Here is an 18,527-nt window from a genome sequence, read left to right as displayed (position 1 = left end):
ACATGAATCCCTCATTATGTATATTCTGGCGGTTTCCGCCACTGATCCAGTGTACATTGTTCCCAGCTCATGTAACTCATCGAATGGTATCCAGCACCTCGTGTCGTGCGTCTCGTAACCCATTTATATAAATACAATACGACTGAATATCACAAAAAGGAACCCTTTTGAAACCTGCCCCCGAAATTGGCACTCTTGTTTATAAAATCCCTCCTCGCCTTCTCGCTTATCTTGCCCCCGAGAGCCATGTCTTTTTCCCGATCAAACGCCCTCTTGCTAGGATCGTCGTCGTCGTCGTCGTCGCCGCCGGCGGCCGCCCGGCCGCTCTTGGCGCCCTCCTCCCTTCTTCTGTGCGAGTGCTCGTCGTACAAGCTCTTTCCGCGGTGCGCGTCTATCGTCGCGGCGATTTTGCGGTCCCGCTCCTCGTGGTGCTTGGTGCGTTGGGCAGCACTGCCTCCGTCGGTGCTTGCTTCCGCCGTGCGGCCTAGCAGTGCGTCTCTTTGGCGCTTGAGTTTCTCCTCCGGCGTCTCTGTCCATATTGATGACGGGGCCGAGGACGTGGGTGCTGGCTTGGAGGTGAATTTGCGGTTGCGCATGCGCGTCGGGTCGCGCTCCGTGTAGCCACTTGAGGAGGGGGGCGCGAGCATCCATGTGTCTCTCTGGGGGGCCGGGTCTGATGTCGGCAGGCTGGGGCCGATGGTTGGCCGTTTGGAGGTTGCTGTTGGGAGGCTTGGGCCGTAGGAGTCCGAGTCGGAGGAGTCTGAGTCTGCGGGGAGGTCGGCCAAGTCTGCGTTTGCGGGAGGGCAGGGCTTGGTTGGGGCTGTGGTTGTTGATAGCGGCGCAGGGGGGCCGAAGGACGAGTCCGTGTCCGAGTCTGAGAGGTTGATCTCGTCAGTGTTGTTGCTGGGGCGGGCTTGTTTTGCGGGTGGCGATGGGGTGTGGTTGGGCGGCGAGGGGGAGCGTTTGCGCTTGGGTGGTGAGGCTGGCAGTTGGGGACCTATGGAGGGCATTTTTACGCGCGGGAGGTTTGAGTTGTGGGAGATGTAGGTTTGGTGGTGATGGAGTCGTAAGTAGAGGTTGAATGAGGTTGAGGTTGCTGAATAGAGTTATGGGTCTGTGGGGCACCGAGGACCAATTATGGAGCTGCGCGTATGCAAAGGCAAACTGTAACTATAAGCGAGTGACCGATGAATTGGTGAATATTTTGAAGTAAAGATAAACAAGTTCAAATATTTATATAGAATGTAAGAAATAAAAATATATCATAAAGTAATGTATAGTTACCTCAATTATATTTTACGTGGAGTACCAAATTAGATTTACAAGGTGGTGGCTGTAGACTCGGCATCCGAATAGGCCTTATCTACTATTGTAAGGTGCGCACAAGTATGCTTTGGTCCATTATGCCGTAACTGAAACTTTGCTCTCCCTTCTTTGAGTTGTCGTGCCTCCCACACTTCACTAGCTAAAAGTTGAGGGCTCAGCCGCAACTGATTTGCTGACATAGGCGCCATTGGAGTGATTTGCCACGAAACTTGTAATACGAACACTAAACGGGCAGATAAGGAGAAATGGACAAGCAAAAAACTTAGCTTTCGATGAGGGCTCTTCGGCATGATACTAGCGAGGGCCTCCGAGCTAATCGGTAATCTACGCAGCCTACAGCCAGGCAGAGAGCAATGTTGCCTCGATTCCTCTACTCCCCAGCGAATGTGGAAGGGACTTTCTCAGTACAAGCTTATGATTACAGACAAAGAATCATCTCAGACCAGACGCCATGAGGCTTCACAGCTTCACCTACAGAAGTAGGATTTGTGTTTGCCTTATTTGACATGACCCCCGGACCGAGACGAGGGCGGAAGTTTAAATACACTTCTCTGATTTGAAATAGGACGCGAGACTCATTGTACAGTCGGTCTTAATTTTCATACAACGCTCTCTCTGTATGTAGATAATCTCAGTACTTTGCTCTAGACATTATACCATTCTTCCCCTCATGAGAATACTTCGACTCTCCAATCTTTAGGGAACTCCTGGCTAAGTAGTTGCTTCCTCATAGCAGGTTGGAGGCTATTAATAAACATGCAAATCGCTAGTCTTTCAGGCAGCTTATCGGGCAGCTCGGCCTCCTAGCGACTCTAATTCTTCTTGTACGTGTGAAAGGACTGATTAGGGGCTTACCGGAGAGCCATTAGGTCCTTCGTAGCTTCCAAGCAGCGAGCATCTTTTAAGCCATTGCACGAAGCTAGGCCAGGTATACTGTTGGAAATCCACGTAACCATCATCGTCTACCTCGCGCATCCATTGTCGCTTCGCGTCACCAACTAGGCAGCTACTAGCATAGGCGACTTTATGAGCGTCGGTTAGAAAAATTGCTCGGTCCATCATAAAAGCCACGTTTAAATCCATGAGGAAGATTTTAAGGCTCCGTGGGTATCTCCTTCATAGATAGGAGTTCTAAACTGTGCCTCAAACATGCTAGAGCGTAGCTGGCTCGCTGCTAACTCAAGGCTTAGCTGGGGAGTCGCAGAGGGTCCGGCAGAAAGTCGAGGACCTTCTTGCGTAACGCCCCTTTCTTCAGCCTTAAGCTCCCTTGTAAGGTCCGCTAGTTGGCGTCGTTTTTTCAGGAGACGCAATCGCTTCGCTGCGACTTTAAGCTTAGCATCCAGGTCAGCTTCCTCAGCGTCTTGGGTCGCGGAAGTTATTGGGCGCTTTAATAGGATATTAAGCTCCCGTTCCTTGGACTCCATGCGGTAATCCCTAGTGGTGGGTTCGTTGCTAGGTTCCAGCTTGGGCGTAGAGGCTAATGCGTTGGATTGGGTGACGCGAGACATTTTAATATCTTGGTAGACGGTCTGCTTCCCTTTAGGGTAGAGAGATTAACTTATCAGGGCTGGGTTATAAGCAGAGTGACTACAGAGAGATGGTCAAGGATACCTCGCGATGCACTAGCTACTAAGTAGGGTAGTGTGAGTAACGATATTAATCTCTGAACCTCCTACTATCTAAGATTGCAAAGTTCTCTTTAAATACCTCGCCGTGCCCTCGTGACTAGGGCACAGTTACATGCATATGGCCAATGACTTACATGACAATGGACCTTCGAATATTCCAATGCCCCAAATCCGACGCCAGCTAGAAAACCTCTCTACTTGTTCAACCTTGAGGACAGTGCTGAGAATCTTCATTCCTTTTGGCGAGTAGGAATGGAGTTCGCGGATGCATGACAGGATTCGCTGTTCTTGCTCCCAGACTCTGCACGAGTTTCCTGGCCCGAAGTGATCGCGGGGCTCTGAAGTAGACGAGAAGTTCTATCCCAAGCTTATCGTAGCTTCATTAAAGCTTTCCCGTTCTCCACCATCAGCTCACTGAGAACAGATGCATCCTGCAAAATCTGCTGGTTCATAGTATCTAATCTTTGTTGTAAACTTGGCATTTCCGGTAAAAGTGCTACTGGAACATCATTTAACTCCTTACAAGCCTGAATATCACCATCTACGGCGTCAACTGGACTGATAACTCTGCGTAGGGACTGGAAGAGCCGTGGAGTTTCTGGAGTCGCTCATCGGCACGTAGTTGCCTGGCTCCTGATTTGCGGACAATCCTGTCTACAAATGCCTTGAGATCATCTGGCATTGAAAATAGAGTCTATCTAATCCAACGATACTCGTAGTACCGAGTGTGTCATACTGCTAAATATAGTTGTCGAAGCTCCATGTCCGATCACAGTATATTGGAACGCTTTGTATATCCGGCATCACCGCACTCAAAACAAATAAGGAAAAGTAGCACCAGATATATCACAAAATCTTACTTCTTCTAGGAATGGTTAGTTCAATGCCGTGGCCACAATTCGCTGCTTACGAAATACTGTTCGCCTTTTCAAGATTGGCGTAATAACAGACCCCCAGTCAAAGGAACCGCAGGCTTGAAAATGATCTACAAGATTTGTCAAGGTTCCTTTGTGAGTCTGATTATCTTCTTCATTCTGACTTTAGTTGCTGTTTGTCAGCATCCTTCATATCACCACCGTCAGCTCCCCGAAGGCCGCGTAACCTTCGCCAGTATTGTGCTATTCAGGTTCCAGAAGCACGATTGCCACGCAGATGTGTCGCAAAGCTGTTATATCGTAAGCACAAGATATGGTGACGAGTTGCTTAGATGCGAGGCCGTCCTCGAGTAAGTTCACCGCAGAGCTTGCTTCACACTATAGTTGCGAACTTGAACGTCGAAAGCTGACAAAATATCACTTCTGAAAGCAGTGTCAGCCCCAGAAAAGAGTGCTCTAGTCGCTGGTACAACGGACCAGGATCTCCAATAACAGCCTGCACCTATGGTTTCAATCTAAGCTAGGAGTGTCAACGACATCAAGGCTTTAACAGATTCAATTCAAACCCAGCGAGCCCACAGCTTCCCAACCACTTGAACATATCCTCAATCAAGTACCGATTCCACTGTTCAACTTGGCCCATAACTAGCCATCCTCGGAAATCCCCAATTCGTATTGGCTGTAGCTGTCCATTCGAATGCCTGATACGAGCCAAAATCCCAGCCATCTCCAGCCAATATACTTAGAAAGTATAAAGCTTGTAGACTCTCTTCATGTTATGATTGATCTGGTCAAAAGCAACTTGACTCGGCTCATCCGTCATCACGACGAGACAGGACTTGCTTAACGCTAAAAAGCCGGCTTGAAGGGCCTCTATCGCAGTAAGGACCATTGGCTTGACAGATGGCTGAGTCTGATCAACTGTGAACTTGACATCAATAGCGATATCGAGATATGCATCTATGCTCTTCCAAAGAGATTGAACTGCTTGCTGTCTCTCTTTGACTGTAGCGGCGTCCGGGGGGGTGATCGTGACGGGGGGTTTGACATTAACAAGTGCTTTGGCGATGACATCCGCCTCGGCGACGAGGCTTTTACAACTCTCATAATCGCCTGGCCAAGCTGTAATGTCTTGGTTGAGCTTGTCGTAATCCTGGGCAATGCCATTCACGGAAGTCGCCAAGGGGTCGGCCGCGAAGACGGAAGCCACAAAAGTGACGAGGTATAGTAGCTTGAGCTGCATATTGCGAAAACGGGGTTGATGCTTGTAGCGTGTGTTTTGGTACGAGTTAATAGCTATATAATGAAAAGATTGAATAAAGAACCATGCCTACGGGGAGCTTGAGCCCTTTTATACTTTTATAATTGCTCCAAGTTCTGGGGAAGTACATAGAGCTGAACTTGATGCCCTCCTTGTCATATGTGCCCATAAGTGCCTCACATGGATGCCTCCGCATGACTGTCTTACTTGCTGTTTGTTTCAAACACCGCATGCTGGGCGGCAAAATGAGCTATCACAGGACGTAGTTGGCAATAGGCTTCGATGGCTATCGATGTGTCGGCACATTCTGTTCTAGGCCGCTCTCCGTACGAGAGGCGCTGGTAATACGAGACTAACAATACATCAAGTGATACCAGTTGACGAAGTTGTGCGGATTATTTGGTCTGCTCCGTTAATTGAGCGTCAATTTATAAGTAACACTAGTGGCACAGTTAGATATCCGTAAAATAAGATGCGTAAAATCAGGTTGGACCTTGCTAGGAAAGCACTGATCGTTATTCTAGCTGCTGCTGCTCACTTTACTTTTGTTTAGTCGTTACTACCCAGAGTACCTTATTTCCTGACTTGGAGCGATTTGGTAAATGAGCAAAGGCAGTCAAAGTTATGCTAGAGAGTGAGTCAAATGAACCGCTGTCTTGGTAATCAGGCCATCACAATTGTCCATTTCTTTGTTTAACGCCTCCCAAGCCACTTTCACATGGCCTGTCAATTGCAGAAAGGCTGAGACGCAGAACTTTGTCTCGGAATCTCGGCCCTCTGACGTGACAAACTATATGCCTCGGTTCAATCAAGTTATTAAGTCAAATATTAATATCTAGCGGTATCAAAAATGAAGTTGCTCGTTAATATTAGTTACGCAAACTATACAGTCTAAAGTTGCGGACTCCCTTGAACTAACAGTTTAGAGTATCCAGATACGTACATCCTGTTCTGTACTCTATATTCCTTGTCCAAATGTATTACTTAACAATGAGCCACGGGATAACAACGCCACCGGGCGGTTTGGCTTACTCACACTGAGTAAAGACGACATAATTTGATGAGTATCACATGAGCCTTTCCTTTTGCCTAGAGACCACCCTTGTCTCGGGTTGGATGCTCGCCGAACCTAGCTTGGCCAGATAAGTACGGCCAACTGGGCTATGTCTTCAGGCCGGTACTGAATTACAATATGCAACGCTCCTGACGTAGGGACTTGGAGCTCGGCGTAGAATATGTGGATTATTAAGATGCGGGATCCTGGGATGACGAGTCACTGTTTAGGTTGCATTGCTCCAATACAGATGCATGTTTCACTCCAGCTATGGATGGTTCGATAAGGATATGATAAGGTCTACACGGAGCACCGAGAGCTAGGATTCTAGTATACTATGTACAGTCTATAATATAATATTGCATTAGCCGTTGGCATCCAGGTTTCAGACGAAACTAACGTCTTATCATTTCTATACAGCTCTTCGGAAAGCTCACTATAGAACTTGGGGTTGAGAGTTAGTGTCGGCAGGCTGAGCCACATTATAATCAATCGAGCTATCCATTCAAAATTGATTCCTTACTCCGTGACTCCCAGCGAAAGACTCGTCCAGCAAAGGCACTCCAACCACCGCAGCCCGCCCCCTCCAACGACCATCCGGCCCTCGTCCTCTGGGTGAAGGAGTTTCGTGTATGAGACACTGTTTCTACCGAGTATCCTTGTAGTCGTAACTAGCAGAATGACAAGCCACTAGGGTGTAATGCCGATGCATGTCTCTGAAAACCGGGGAAAATTGGCGGGCCGCCTGCCGCTTATTGTCACATCCTGATTTAATTGAGTCCAATCTTATTCGGCTTCTGTCGGCTTAATCCCCTGATTACCTCGATACCCTGTCTTCGCAACCATTTCCATCGCATTGTGCCGGCTTTTATACATTGTCCGTCTCGAGAAAGTCTGGTAGGGAGCGCTTCTTTATGGACATAACTAGGCTCTGACGGACAAATACCTACAGCCCCATGTCACGACGGGTATTAGATTGAATTGTTGAGCCATGGAGAAAAAAGACGCAGTAATAGCCGACCTTGGACGAATATCCCCGATACCCAGCTTCCAAGTGTACCCTTTCGGTCACGCAGAACCAAACTACGGAGTACAATGGCTGGAATTGGTTTTCGGGTTGGGAAATTTATGCACGTAATAACGCAGCTTAGGTTGATGCTGTTATCCTGACTTGGAACCTGCAAAATAAAAGGCGTTGATTATCGTACAATATATGCTAAGAAAAATACTATTTATAGATTAGTATACCATATACTTCTGAAGTGCTTTACTAGCAGAATCCTCTGGTACTAACATGCCATTTAGAAATGAAAAGCGTCAAAGCCAACAAGACCATCTTCAGAGACTATACTCGTTTTTGTTGTAGTTCTGTGAGAAAAGGACTGTAATATCTACGGCCAGCTGATGTTAGCAGAAGAGGGATTGGGGCTCGAGTTACGCCGAGGCACTCATGGCTGGTCCCATTACGGCCGTGATCAGCAGCGTTCCTGGAGGTTTTGGCGTTTACTGGGACGCTCGCGAGATCTACTGCTGCGCTGTCCTCAGGGAAAAGCGGTTCTCGCGTTGATGGTAATCCCGAAACCGTCAAACCGTTTGTTGAAGATGTACGAAAATTCAGGCCGTCTACCGTCAAAGCAGCCATGGTGGCATTGGCGTACCTACTCGGGGGTGATGGGACTCTGATAAGCGTTTGGCAGCAGGACAAAGAACAAAGAGCCGAAGAGTGCAGGATGGTTATCGTTTATGACCATGGCTGCATTTGGTACGCGTGCGGCAGATGCTGGCCGTGCGTAACACTTGACACGCCATAGCGGCAGGAACCACCCACGGAACATTGAACGTGGGCGGCCGTTGGCTGCATGCTTGCGCCGGGAAATCCCCGGCCCGCTCTCTTGAGGAACCACAACTGGCCAAGACCCCAAGTCACCCAACCGCCCGCCAGTTACGTCCCGCCCACATGTCTCCAAGGCTGGAGGCTGGAGCTGTCACCAGCAACGCAACGCTATGCCTCTTGTACACATTCAGTTGCAAAGCAGATACGGCACGACCTGACCATTAACGGGCCGCTCTGGAATTTTCTATTGCAGCTTCACCAGGGTTCTGCGAACCGATTTACTATCCCGCGAAGCCGTCCGCACCTATCTCCGATCCCAAGACTAAAGCTCCAGCCTGTCGCAAATCCGAACCGAGTGATGGAAACCACACTACAATGTCCGATCCAGAAGTCACATCTCCTTTTGGAGACAGCAACTTCAGTGGCGAGCAGGAAACAGCACCTGGGCAAGATGTAGACTCCGATACCCCCCACCTTGAGGAGCAAGGGACGGGCAATGGCACTGAGCTGCACCATGTCGACCATCGCCGAGACCTGCTGGAGAAGGAAGCAAATGCTTCCGAGGTGAGCTCAATTGATGCAAGTTTGGTAGACTCGCTGCCACGGCGAGCTGGTAGTCCTGTCGACTCTGTAACCTCCGGTCGGGGAGATTCCATCCAGGTACGCGAAGCTGCACAGTCTTGATTCTTCATGTAGTACTTGGCTAACATCGTAAAAGGGCTCGTATATGTCGTCACCAGGCAGCAGTGTTCTACCTCCAGTAGCTTCAAGAGCCGGCCTAAGTAGCCCATCACCATCATTCAGACCATTCGACCGTCGATTTCAATCCCGCATATCCTCGTCCTCGTCCAACACACCACGCCCATTGTCGCCTGCCTTCCTATCACCGCACAGTCGAAACGCCTCTCTTGGCTCCAATTTTTTCCTGGACCAAAATGAAACCGATACGCCGTCACCACCGTGGGAAGCTGTACGATGGACAAGATTGCGGAAAATGAATGCCCAAGCATTCTCAGAGGCTGGTCGTCGAAACTTTGGATCTCCCACCACACTGGCCGTGTCCGCGTCCATAGTTTTGGGCACTTCGAAGGGTATAATATTAATATTTGATTTTAATCAAAATCTGAAAATGATAATAGGGCCAGGAACCAAAGGTACGCTTTTCTTCGTGTTGCACAATATTGACGTCACATCGCTGATAACAACTAGCCGTCGAGTCTGGGGCAATCACGGCTATCGCTATATCAGCGGATCACACTACCGTTGCTGGAGGGCATGCCAATGGAAATATCTTTACCTGGGATACCAGCCGAGCATCACGGCCTTTTCTCACCATCCCGCACTTGGACGAGACGCAAGCGGAAAACAGGACAACTGACGGACACGTCCCCAATGCAGCCGTGGTACACCTTGGCTTCCTTGGTACGCGGCACACAGCTCTCGTGTCAGCGGATGACCGTGGAATGGCCTTCTCGCATCTCGCAACCCGAGGCACCGGGGCGCTCGGCCGAACAGTGAAAACTACCCGGATCTTGGGCCGCTATCCAAATGCCCCGGCACCTGCTGGGAAATCGATTAAGCCGAGCACCGTGCTCGGTTTTGCTCCCTTGCCCCTTGGAAACGTTGAGCAAGCGACGGATAACATGGGACTTACCGCTATACTTACGCCATACCTTCTCGTGGTCGTTTCGACTACCCCTGTTGCCCAGACGCAACACAAGTCAGCTCGACCAAAGGATGTTCCAGCACATAGCGCCATGACCGGCTGCCTTGCCTGGTTCCCTGCTGTCAAGCTGAAAAGTCCCGATACCCACACTGGGAGCGATATTTCCAGAGTAAAACTTGTCTACTGTTGGTCAAACGTATTAACTGTTCTTGATGTTGAGGAGATATACGGAGAGGATGCAGATCAGCCTCCTTCTCTAAAGTTCAAGGCGCGAAGCAGATGGAAGTGTGAAGAGGCTATCGCCGCGGTGCAGTGGCTAGGTCGATCTGTTTTGGCTGTGCTGACCATCTCGCAACGTCTTATCATACTGGAGGACAGGAGCATGCGCATGACCGAGGCGTTTGACTTGTTACAGAAACACATATATCACAAAGATCTTTTTTCGAAACAACTTCACACTCTCGTTGAACAGCTGGATGAGGAGGACACAACTATGCATGGAGTGGTGGCTGATGCCTTTTATATGAGCTTCAAAGCCTACAAGGGGAGGATGTTTGTACTTGGCTTCAACGAAGTTTCTATAGGAGCACTGTCGAACTGGGCCGATCGTCTCATTGCCATGATGGAGAATGGAGACTACATCGGTGCCATCAAGCTGGCGACTTCTTATTATACTGGTGACGCCGATAAACTTACGGTTGGCCTTCCAGAGGACGCAGCACTACGGCATGTGATGGTCCAAGACAAGATAATGGAGATAATGTCAGCTTCCCTGAAATACGTCTTCACCCGACGGCAGAAACGGGGTAAGCAAGATGACGACGCAGATCATTTGAGAGAGCTGGCAGAGACTTGTTTCGCAGCATCTCAAGCTATTGAAGCTTCGGATTTCTTATTTGAAGACATGTACGAATGGTACAGCGACGGGGATGTTGGTGGAATCTTCCTGGAGACACTTGAACCCTACATCTTGGAGGGAACAATCACGGTCGTTCCGCCAGCGGTTGTTAAAGATATGGTCAGTCATTACGTTACGAAGGGGTGGGAAGGTCGACTCGAAGAAATGATATGTCATATGCAAACGGCAACTTTGGACCTTGATCAGATCACAGTGTTGTGTAAGCAGCACGGTCTGTACGATGCCTTAACTTACGTTTGGAACCAAGCGCTCAATGATTACATCACGCCAATGGTCGACCTATTGGGCCTCTTAGTGCCACTAGTAACGAATGGAACAAACAACGGTATAGCCGAAGACGATTATTTCAGCGTCAATGCTCTGAAAATATTTCCATATCTCTCATATACACTCACAGGTAGGGTGTATCCTAATGGGGAATTGATGGATGAAGAAACGGCGGACAAAGCAAAGGCAGAAATTTATTGGTTTTTCTTTTCTGGCACGACAATAGAGTGGCCCAGGGGAAGTGGGAAAGAATTCGTCACACGGCCTGGTGACGAGTCGGAGCCTGCTTTCCCTTACCTGAGAATGATTCTCAAATTTGACGCCCCAAGCTTTCTCAGCGCCCTCAATGAAGCTTTTGAGGACTCCTTCTTGAATAATTCTCCAGAGAATCAAGTTAATGGAGGATCACGCATGGATATGCCCGAGGAGCAGATTTTCGGCACTACAATCAATCGTCAGTACGTGGTGTCGATTCTGCTCGATGTGATGAACCCAGATGAGTTCGCCCCGGAAGATACCATCTATCTCGACATGTTCATCGCTCGAAATCTGCCCAAATTTCAACAATATCTACTGTTTTCTGGCTCTACCCTTTCAAAAGTCCTCACAGGGCTTTGTGCTTATCCCGGCGACGATCTTGCAGAGGATGCACAGCTGAGCGCCGAATATTTGCTTTCTGTTTATCAACCGTCAGATATGCCATCGTTCATGCTTCTGTTCAAGAAGGCCGGCTTCTACCGAATTCTCAAGCGCGTGTTTCGTATGGAGAAACAGTATGGGAAGCTGATTGCCACCTACTTCGAGGACCACGATGACCGAGAGTCTGTATTTGAATGCATCGCAGAATGCCTTCGCCCGCAGAAGGGACTTGACATTCGACAGGCAGAGGAAGTACAGCACGTTATCGAACAGCACGCAAGAGACCTGCTTGAAATCAGTCCCGAGCAAACCGCCCAGACGCTTGCGCGACAACCAACCGCGGTCCACAGACATATAATTGACTCTGTCACAGACGATGCAGCATTGCAACATGCATATTTAAGAGCCCTTATAGAGCCAAGCAAATCAGGCGATGACGAAGGCGACATCAAGGACCAGGAGCTAACCGAGTGCTATGTACAGCTCATGTGTAAATTCAACCCATCGCATGTTTCTGATTTTGTTGAAGCTATGCGCCCAACCGATTTGCGTCTCGATAAACTTCTTCCAACCATGGAGGAAAACGGTGTTGTTGACGCAGCAGTCGTTCTAATGGCTCGCGATGGCCAAGTTAATCAGGCGATGGACCGGCTGATCAAGCACTTATTCACGTTAGAATCAGCACTACAGGGCCTTTTGACCGCATCTAATGACTCTGCGGATGATGTAGATGCTGACTCGTCAACAGTGGAAATACTTGAAAGCTTGCAAAAGTATGTCCATGTTGGTATTTGGCTCTGCCAGGGCCAGACAAAGACATCGAAGAACGTGAATGTCGTCAAAAAGGGAAAGCCACTTGCGCAAGATGGCTTATCTGAAGATGAAGCATTGTGGCTTGGCTTGATTGACGCGTGTGTAAAGACCACGAAACGACTGTCCCCGATTATTCTCGAACAGGTTCAGAGCTCAGTTTTGAAGGATGAGAAGGCGTTGACGCTTCTTCGTTCGCTGGTTCAACACACGTTCACGTCACTGCTCACAGCGACTTCTAGTCCAATCCGCGTTCAAACCGGGTCGAATTTGCTGTCGAATGCAGGCAATAATCTCTCTTTTTTAAAAATACTGAGGGCGTTCCTTGCTAATGCTGCAGCATCATCACCAAACCTAGCGGATCTTCGAAGTGTGTTGTCATCAATCTTTGCAGCGTATGCATATGAAGAGTCAATCTTACGGCTGTCAAACCGGCTCCTGGAGCGAAATCTGTTTGTAAACGTGAACCAGTCGGTACAGCTGAGACAGCGCGGGTGGCGACCTCGAGGTTCAACATGCGAAGCTTGCGGTCGCCGTGTCTGGGGTCCTGGGGTTGCCGGTGGCTCTGTTTTCGAGGCTTGGGAGGACAAGCAGGCAGTGGAAGATGAAATACGAAAGCAGAGAAAGGTACGTATTGCAGAGAAGGCTAAAGGCAAAGTGGGCGAGTCGGATGGCAAGGACAAGGGAAAGAGTCTGGCTGTGCGGCCATCCAGCATGCTCATCGAGTCGGACACTGCGGTGGCAGGCAAAGAGGCTCCTCTTGGAAGGCTTGTTGTTCTCGCCTGCCGGCACATCTATCACCAGAGCTGTCTGGAATCATTGCAGGAGAAGCAGGAGAATGGAGCTGGTGGACGGGAGCGCGAGTACAAGTGTCCCATTGACGGGTGAAGGATCATGAATGTAACATAGATGCATGACGGCGACATAGCGATGCATTTGCTGACCATTTTGGATGAAACTCTGCGGTGCAATTATATTTGATCAACCGTGTTGGTGTTCTCACTGGATATGAATGTCCCTGTTGTATGTGAGCGGATTGCTGATGGGCAACCCGGTGACGAGGCCAACTCGAAGACGGGGGAGGTGGGCGAATCCAAGTTTCCTTCCCCACATTCTTCGACTTGCAAACATCGACGCAACGCCACGACCACGGCATCCTCCTCGACAGAGACAAAACACACAGAGCACGGCGCGGTTGCGCCAGTTGCGCCAATTAGGCCCGCCATGGCCGTGTCCATCTCATCCGACGAAGACCAAGATTACCTTTCCAACGGCCTCTCATCCGGCTCCGGCTCCAGCTCCGACCGCGACTCTCCCCCGCGACCTCTCTCCCAAATCTACTTTGCTCCCCCTTTCTACGGCCGGCCGCCAACACCTCTGCCTCCCTCGCCATCACTCACATCCCTTCTCAGGCCATCCCGACCAACTACTCCGGACCCATCCGACGATGAAAACATTGCGCCCGTGCCCCGGGCGGCACCCAAGGTCCCCACGTACGAATACTACGGCTTCGTTCTGTACCTCTTCAGCAGCCTCACGTTTCTAATGTACCTGCTCTGGGCCTACGTTCCCGCGCCGTTCCTCCACGCGCTGGGGATCAAGTACTACCCCGACCGGTGGTGGGCGCTGGCCGTGCCGGCCTTCCTGGTCATGACGCTGGGATACATATACGTGGCGCTGGCGGCGTACAATACGGAGATTCTGACGGTGCCCATGAGCAGCGTTGAGACGATTGTCGACGGCGCGGGCAAGCTGGCCGTGATTGATTCCAAGGGCAGGATCAAGGGGAGTGGGAAGAGGGAGAGGAGGTGTGACGCCAGCGGGAGGTTGAAGTGGAGGGAGATTTGGAATGAGGGCACGGATGCGGTGATGGATATCCCGCTGGCGGGTGTGTGCGAGATTTTATACGGTGAGGGGAGGGAGCATTTTGATCAGGAGGATTGATTGGTTTTGCATTGGGACTGGACACGTGGCTATCAGTGACGTTTGCTCTGGCGTTTGGGTGTTTTGAGGAATGGCTGCGGCTCTGGAGAATATCGGACTGTATACTACTCTACGAATCCTATGCCGGTTGAGATGTCATCATAGCGTGGGCGTGGTGATGGGACTTGCTCAGACACAGACACTGGGACTGACTCGTCGGCAACTAGTCGCTGATGCTGACGGGTAAGTCATTTATACGGAGTGATCGTGGCACCAATGGCCAGCGCCACTTGGTGACCTCTGGACCCACACCCCACCACAGCCTTGCAGCAAGGCTGTATAAATATTCTGCAGTCACAAAATTTCGTGTTGAACTCCCAAAGCTCCGACACTTGACCTCAAAGTACCATCCACGCATCTTGTCGCACCACCACCACTCATTGAGCCCTATTGCTGGCACCGGTGCACAGCCGCCATGGATACTCTCAAAACCTTGTTCCGCGGGACTAGAAAGACTTCCAAGAGCTCTGGGCTCAATGCCAACAACGCTCAGCTCCCCTCTGCGGGCACCAAGACCAATCCTCAGCTATACCATGATGAAATCCGTGGCATGAAAAAAAGGAAACGTGGCGCCGAGCAGGCCGAGAACCCAGTGCCTACAGAACTTCCTGTTGTCGACTTCTTCGCGCCCAAACCAGAGGCCGCCGAAAATCAAAAGGCTGAAACCAAAAAGAGCCAGCGAGAACCTAGTCCACCACCTGTGGCTACCAAGAAATTGACCGAGGACGAATGCCGACAACTTTTGCGATCGCATCGCCTCAAGATTACGCTGCTCTCAAAGCACGAAGAGCAGAAGAAGGTGAAGAAGTCAAAGAAGAAGAAGAAGACGGTCATTGAGGGGAAAAAGGACGAGAAGAAGCAGTTATTTCCTCAGCCCCTGGAGTCCTTTGGCCACCTTCGCACTACATATGGGATATCCCGCCAAATTGCGGAGAATCTTGTCCAGCAGAGCTACCGTCTTCCTACAGAAGTGCAAATGGGTAGTCTCCCGTTACTGCTTCGCCCCGAGGTTGCTCTCGGCAACGAGGAGAATCTGGATCATGGTGTTGATTTCTTGGCTGTTGCACCCACGGGCAGCGGCAAGACAGTCAGTTTTCTCATCCCCACAATCAACAGCATCATTCGGAGACGAGCGCAAGCAGACATACAAGGTGTTCATGAGCTCGAGGCTGTAATTATCGCACCGACGAGAGAATTGGTTCATCAGATTGTCAATGAGGGCCGCAAGCTTGTACAGCGAACCGGTGTTAAGATTGTGGCTATGAGGAAGACTACACAACTCTCTGCAGAGGAGCAGGTCCTAGCAGACGATAGCTCGGATGACGAGCTCGATGGGGAGGACGACGAGGAATCAGAGTCCGACGATGATAAGAAGCGCGGGGCCAGGACATCTAAACCCCATCCTCTTACAAAAACAGACATTCTGGTTACGACGCCAGCATTGCTGCTAAACTTTTTGACTGCTGGATCTAGCGGCACGCAAAAGGTTTTGCCGACAGTCAGGGAGCTTATTCTTGACGAGGCAGACGTTCTCCTGGACCCGTTGTTTAGAGAGCAAACGCTGAGCCTGTGGACGGCTTGCACCAACTCCGGACTTCGACTGTCGTTCTGGTCTGCAACAATGGGCTCAAACATTGAAGCTCTGGTCACCGAAAAGCTGAAGGACAGGGCAGAAGCCCTGGGTATTACACCAAAGCCCTTTATCCGTCTCGTAGTAGGCTTGAAAGACACCGCTGTGCCAAATGTTGTGCACAAGCTCACGTACGCGGCCAGCGAGCAGGGTAAGCTCCTTGCCCTGCGGCAGCTTCTACACCCAGCGGGCGGCGACGACTCCGGCCCGCCACTGCGACCTCCATTCTTGGTCTTCACGCAAACAATCGACAGAGCCATGGCCCTCCACGACGAACTCAAGTACGACATCCCCCTGGAAGCCGGCGGCCCGTCCAGAATCGCTGCCCTACACAGCGCCCTCGCCGACTCGGCCCGGTCATCCATCATGCGCAAGTTCCGCGCCGGGGAAATCTGGGTTCTCATCACCACCGACGTCCTGGCCCGCGGCGTGGACTTTGCCGGCGTCAACGGCGTGGTCAACTACGACGTCCCCGGCTCGGCAGCCGCCTACGTCCACCGTGCCGGACGGACCGGTCGGGCCGGTCGCGAGGGCGGCATCGCCGTAACGCTCTACACAAAGGAAGACATCCCGTTTGTCAAGACGGTGGCCAACGTCATCGCCGTGAGCGACAAGCAGGCTGGCAGGACGGGCGACCAGGCAGGCGTGCAGAAGTGGCTGCTGGACGCGCTGCCGAATGTGGGCAAGGACGACAGGAAGAAGCTCAAGCAGAGGGGTGTTGAGTCACGGAGGAGTGGGAGCGGGAGCAAGGCCAAGATTACCTCGAAAAGCGGCTATGAGCGGAGGAAAGAGAATAACAGGCGGGGGGCGATTGATGCGAATAAGAGGCGGCGGGTGGAGGGCGGTGCGCGAGACGACGCTGAATGGGACGGGCTCGGGGATTAGATTGTGCTTCACGACACGGGCCGTTGCGGGATGAGCGTGCGTTGGCACCGGCAAGTGTATCAAGAGGCATGGGTTTTGCTCGCACCGACGAGCATCAAGTTCCGAGTAGCATCCGTGACAATATCGTGTCTACTCTGTGTCGAGCACCAGTCCCCCACCTCATGTCACCTGGTACTATTTTCCGGTCCACTTCAGATCGGCCTGCAAACCGCCGGCCCTGGCCTGGTAACGATGCACCCATGCTATTTCATACCTCATAGTGCTGCCCTGTGCATTCCTTGTAAAATAAGACAGGCCCGTTAAGAGCACAATAGCGGACCGGTGTGGCTGGCATGTAATTATGCCGCGCCGCGCAATAATGTGAGGAGACATTCATTATCTTGATGCTCTTGGCAGGTCCACCTTGAGCTCGACAACCTCTTTCCAAGGGAGATGAGATTAGGGGGTTCAAAGTGACGAGACTTGGCAGGGCTCTTGGACATTAAAGAGGCAGAGGGTCAGAAGCGCCACGGCATTTAATGACGAGCGAATACCAGAATTTTTCAGGGGAAAGCGAGGGCCGGGCATTGGCCCTGAGCGATTTGGCTTTCGTCGATGCTAAAGTGGATTCTCCTCGTGTTGTTTATTAGACTTTAAATTGGCACAGTTTTCACCCCTACGTAGTTCATCTAGCGCTTTTGGATGCAGTATGCGTACATGAATATATCCGCGCACAGAGATTGGATGTTTCATGCACCACTGCCTCATATATACTATGTCTACTCCGTAGAATCCACTGCTTCGGGGCATTATACTGTCGACTATCCATAACCTTTTTCTGATCTGCATGTACAATGATTGCCATGTCTAATAGTCTCCTGTCCAACGGAGCCACAGCAGAAATTTATTTCATGACCAGCGCATCTAGCATCGGTCAACTTTGCATAATGCTTCCAAAACAGCCTGGTCCTAAGTCTCAACTCTTTGTCCAGTGACAGAGACAGTTTCACAAAAGTCATACTAACTTTTCGTTTTCAGCCAGTATATGGACTTGAAGTGATATTCTTGGTCTCGAAACTCTGGCCTCCAACTTTTGGCCAAGGTTTGTCCACGCTTTGTCCATGTCTTCTCCCGCTGTTGGCCCCAGGCGAGATGTTCGTAGTACTCATTTCCCTCTGGGCTATCAGCCATTGTATTCGCCGCCTAGAAGCAGACTACTCTCATTTCTCCATTGGTATCATGGCGGCCTTGTTCATGGGGTTTTCCGTTACGGTCTTAGATCTTGCTCTCTGAGAGCCGGGCAGACGCGTTGGCTAGGATCTCAGCATCAGACGGCCTTCATATACTCAGACTTGTCTCTATTACTCGCACTTACTACCATCAGGTGGTATTGCGCTCTGATCGGGAGGGTGAGGAATCACGCGGCATCGCGCTCACAGGCTCATAACTACAAGCTTCCCCGCCCGAAACGACAGAAAACGCTGAGCCTCTGGATGGGTTGTCTTCAGCCGGATTGCACCGAAATTTGAGCTTCGTTTTGCCAAGGTGTTTTGAAAACGGCTCCGCCCCAGTTGTTTCTCCCTTAGTTACCACAGCATCTAGTTCCTCATTTCGTGTGGTGCGCAGAATTGTGGAACAATTAGACTTGTACGATTTGACGACGCCGTGATACAAACAAGACCAATGATCACCGCGACCAATGTTACAATAATACCGGTCCCATATGCGGCGTAAAGGTTGCGGGGATTGTATGAGTACTCATTTAGGGGAG

General features: G+C 50.6%; 6 protein-coding genes across 6 annotated transcripts; 3 read left to right on the top strand and 3 right to left on the bottom strand.

Annotated features, from left to right (window-relative positions):
* Positions 1-149: 149 nt before the first annotated feature.
* J3458_019957 (uncharacterized protein) lies at positions 150-1,010 on the bottom strand (the record flags this gene model as incomplete). Its single annotated transcript, XM_007814385.2, has 1 exon — positions 150-1,010. One exon carries the CDS (start codon positions 1,008-1,010, stop codon positions 150-152), a length of 861 nt encoding a protein of 286 aa, XP_007812576.2.
* A 1,389-nt stretch (positions 1,011-2,399) lies between these two features.
* Positions 2,400-2,834, bottom strand: J3458_019956 (uncharacterized protein; the record flags this gene model as incomplete). Its single annotated transcript, XM_007814384.2, has 1 exon — positions 2,400-2,834. One exon carries the CDS (start codon positions 2,832-2,834, stop codon positions 2,400-2,402), a length of 435 nt encoding a protein of 144 aa, XP_007812575.2.
* A 1,737-nt stretch (positions 2,835-4,571) lies between these two features.
* J3458_019955 (uncharacterized protein) lies at positions 4,572-5,072 on the bottom strand (the record flags this gene model as incomplete). The annotated part of the gene is made up of 1 exon (XM_007814383.2): positions 4,572-5,072. One exon carries the CDS (start codon positions 5,070-5,072, stop codon positions 4,572-4,574), a length of 501 nt encoding a protein of 166 aa, XP_007812574.2.
* Positions 5,073-8,118: 3,046 nt separating this feature from the next.
* Positions 8,119-13,267, top strand: J3458_019954 (uncharacterized protein). The gene is made up of 3 exons (XM_066121782.1): positions 8,119-8,638; positions 8,697-9,132; positions 9,188-13,267. Exons 1-3 carry the CDS (start codon positions 8,354-8,356, stop codon positions 13,165-13,167), a joined length of 4,701 nt encoding a protein of 1,566 aa, XP_065973399.1. The 5' UTR covers positions 8,119-8,353; the 3' UTR covers positions 13,168-13,267.
* Positions 13,268-13,503: 236 nt separating this feature from the next.
* J3458_019953 (uncharacterized protein) lies at positions 13,504-14,223 on the top strand (the record flags this gene model as incomplete). The annotated part of the gene is made up of 1 exon (XM_066121781.1): positions 13,504-14,223. One exon carries the CDS (start codon positions 13,504-13,506, stop codon positions 14,221-14,223), a length of 720 nt encoding a protein of 239 aa, XP_065973398.1.
* A 454-nt stretch (positions 14,224-14,677) lies between these two features.
* Positions 14,678-16,777, top strand: ROK1_2 (RNA-dependent ATPase rok1; the record flags this gene model as incomplete). Its single annotated transcript, XM_007814381.1, has 1 exon — positions 14,678-16,777. One exon carries the CDS (start codon positions 14,678-14,680, stop codon positions 16,775-16,777), a length of 2,100 nt encoding a protein of 699 aa, XP_007812572.1.
* Between the last annotated feature and the right edge of the window lie 1,750 nt (positions 16,778-18,527).

Source organism: Metarhizium acridum (genome assembly GCF_019434415.1).
Source record: "Metarhizium acridum strain ARSEF 324 chromosome Unknown scaffold_568, whole genome shotgun sequence".
Taxonomy (NCBI): Eukaryota; Fungi; Ascomycota; class Sordariomycetes; order Hypocreales; family Clavicipitaceae; genus Metarhizium; species Metarhizium acridum.
This window is presented reverse-complemented; position numbering and strand designations above follow the sequence as displayed.

Excerpts from the sequence above, each read along its gene's own strand:
- J3458_019954 (XM_066121782.1), top strand. The coding sequence starts at position 8,354 with ATGTCCGATCCAGAAGTCACATCTCCTTTTGGAGACAGCAACTTCAGT. Across the intron at positions 8,639-8,696 it reads GTCGGGGAGATTCCATCCAG|GGCTCGTATATGTCGTCACC; the intron begins GTACGCGAAGCT and ends ACATCGTAAAAG. Across the intron at positions 9,133-9,187 it reads AATAGGGCCAGGAACCAAAG|CCGTCGAGTCTGGGGCAATC; the intron begins GTACGCTTTTCT and ends GATAACAACTAG.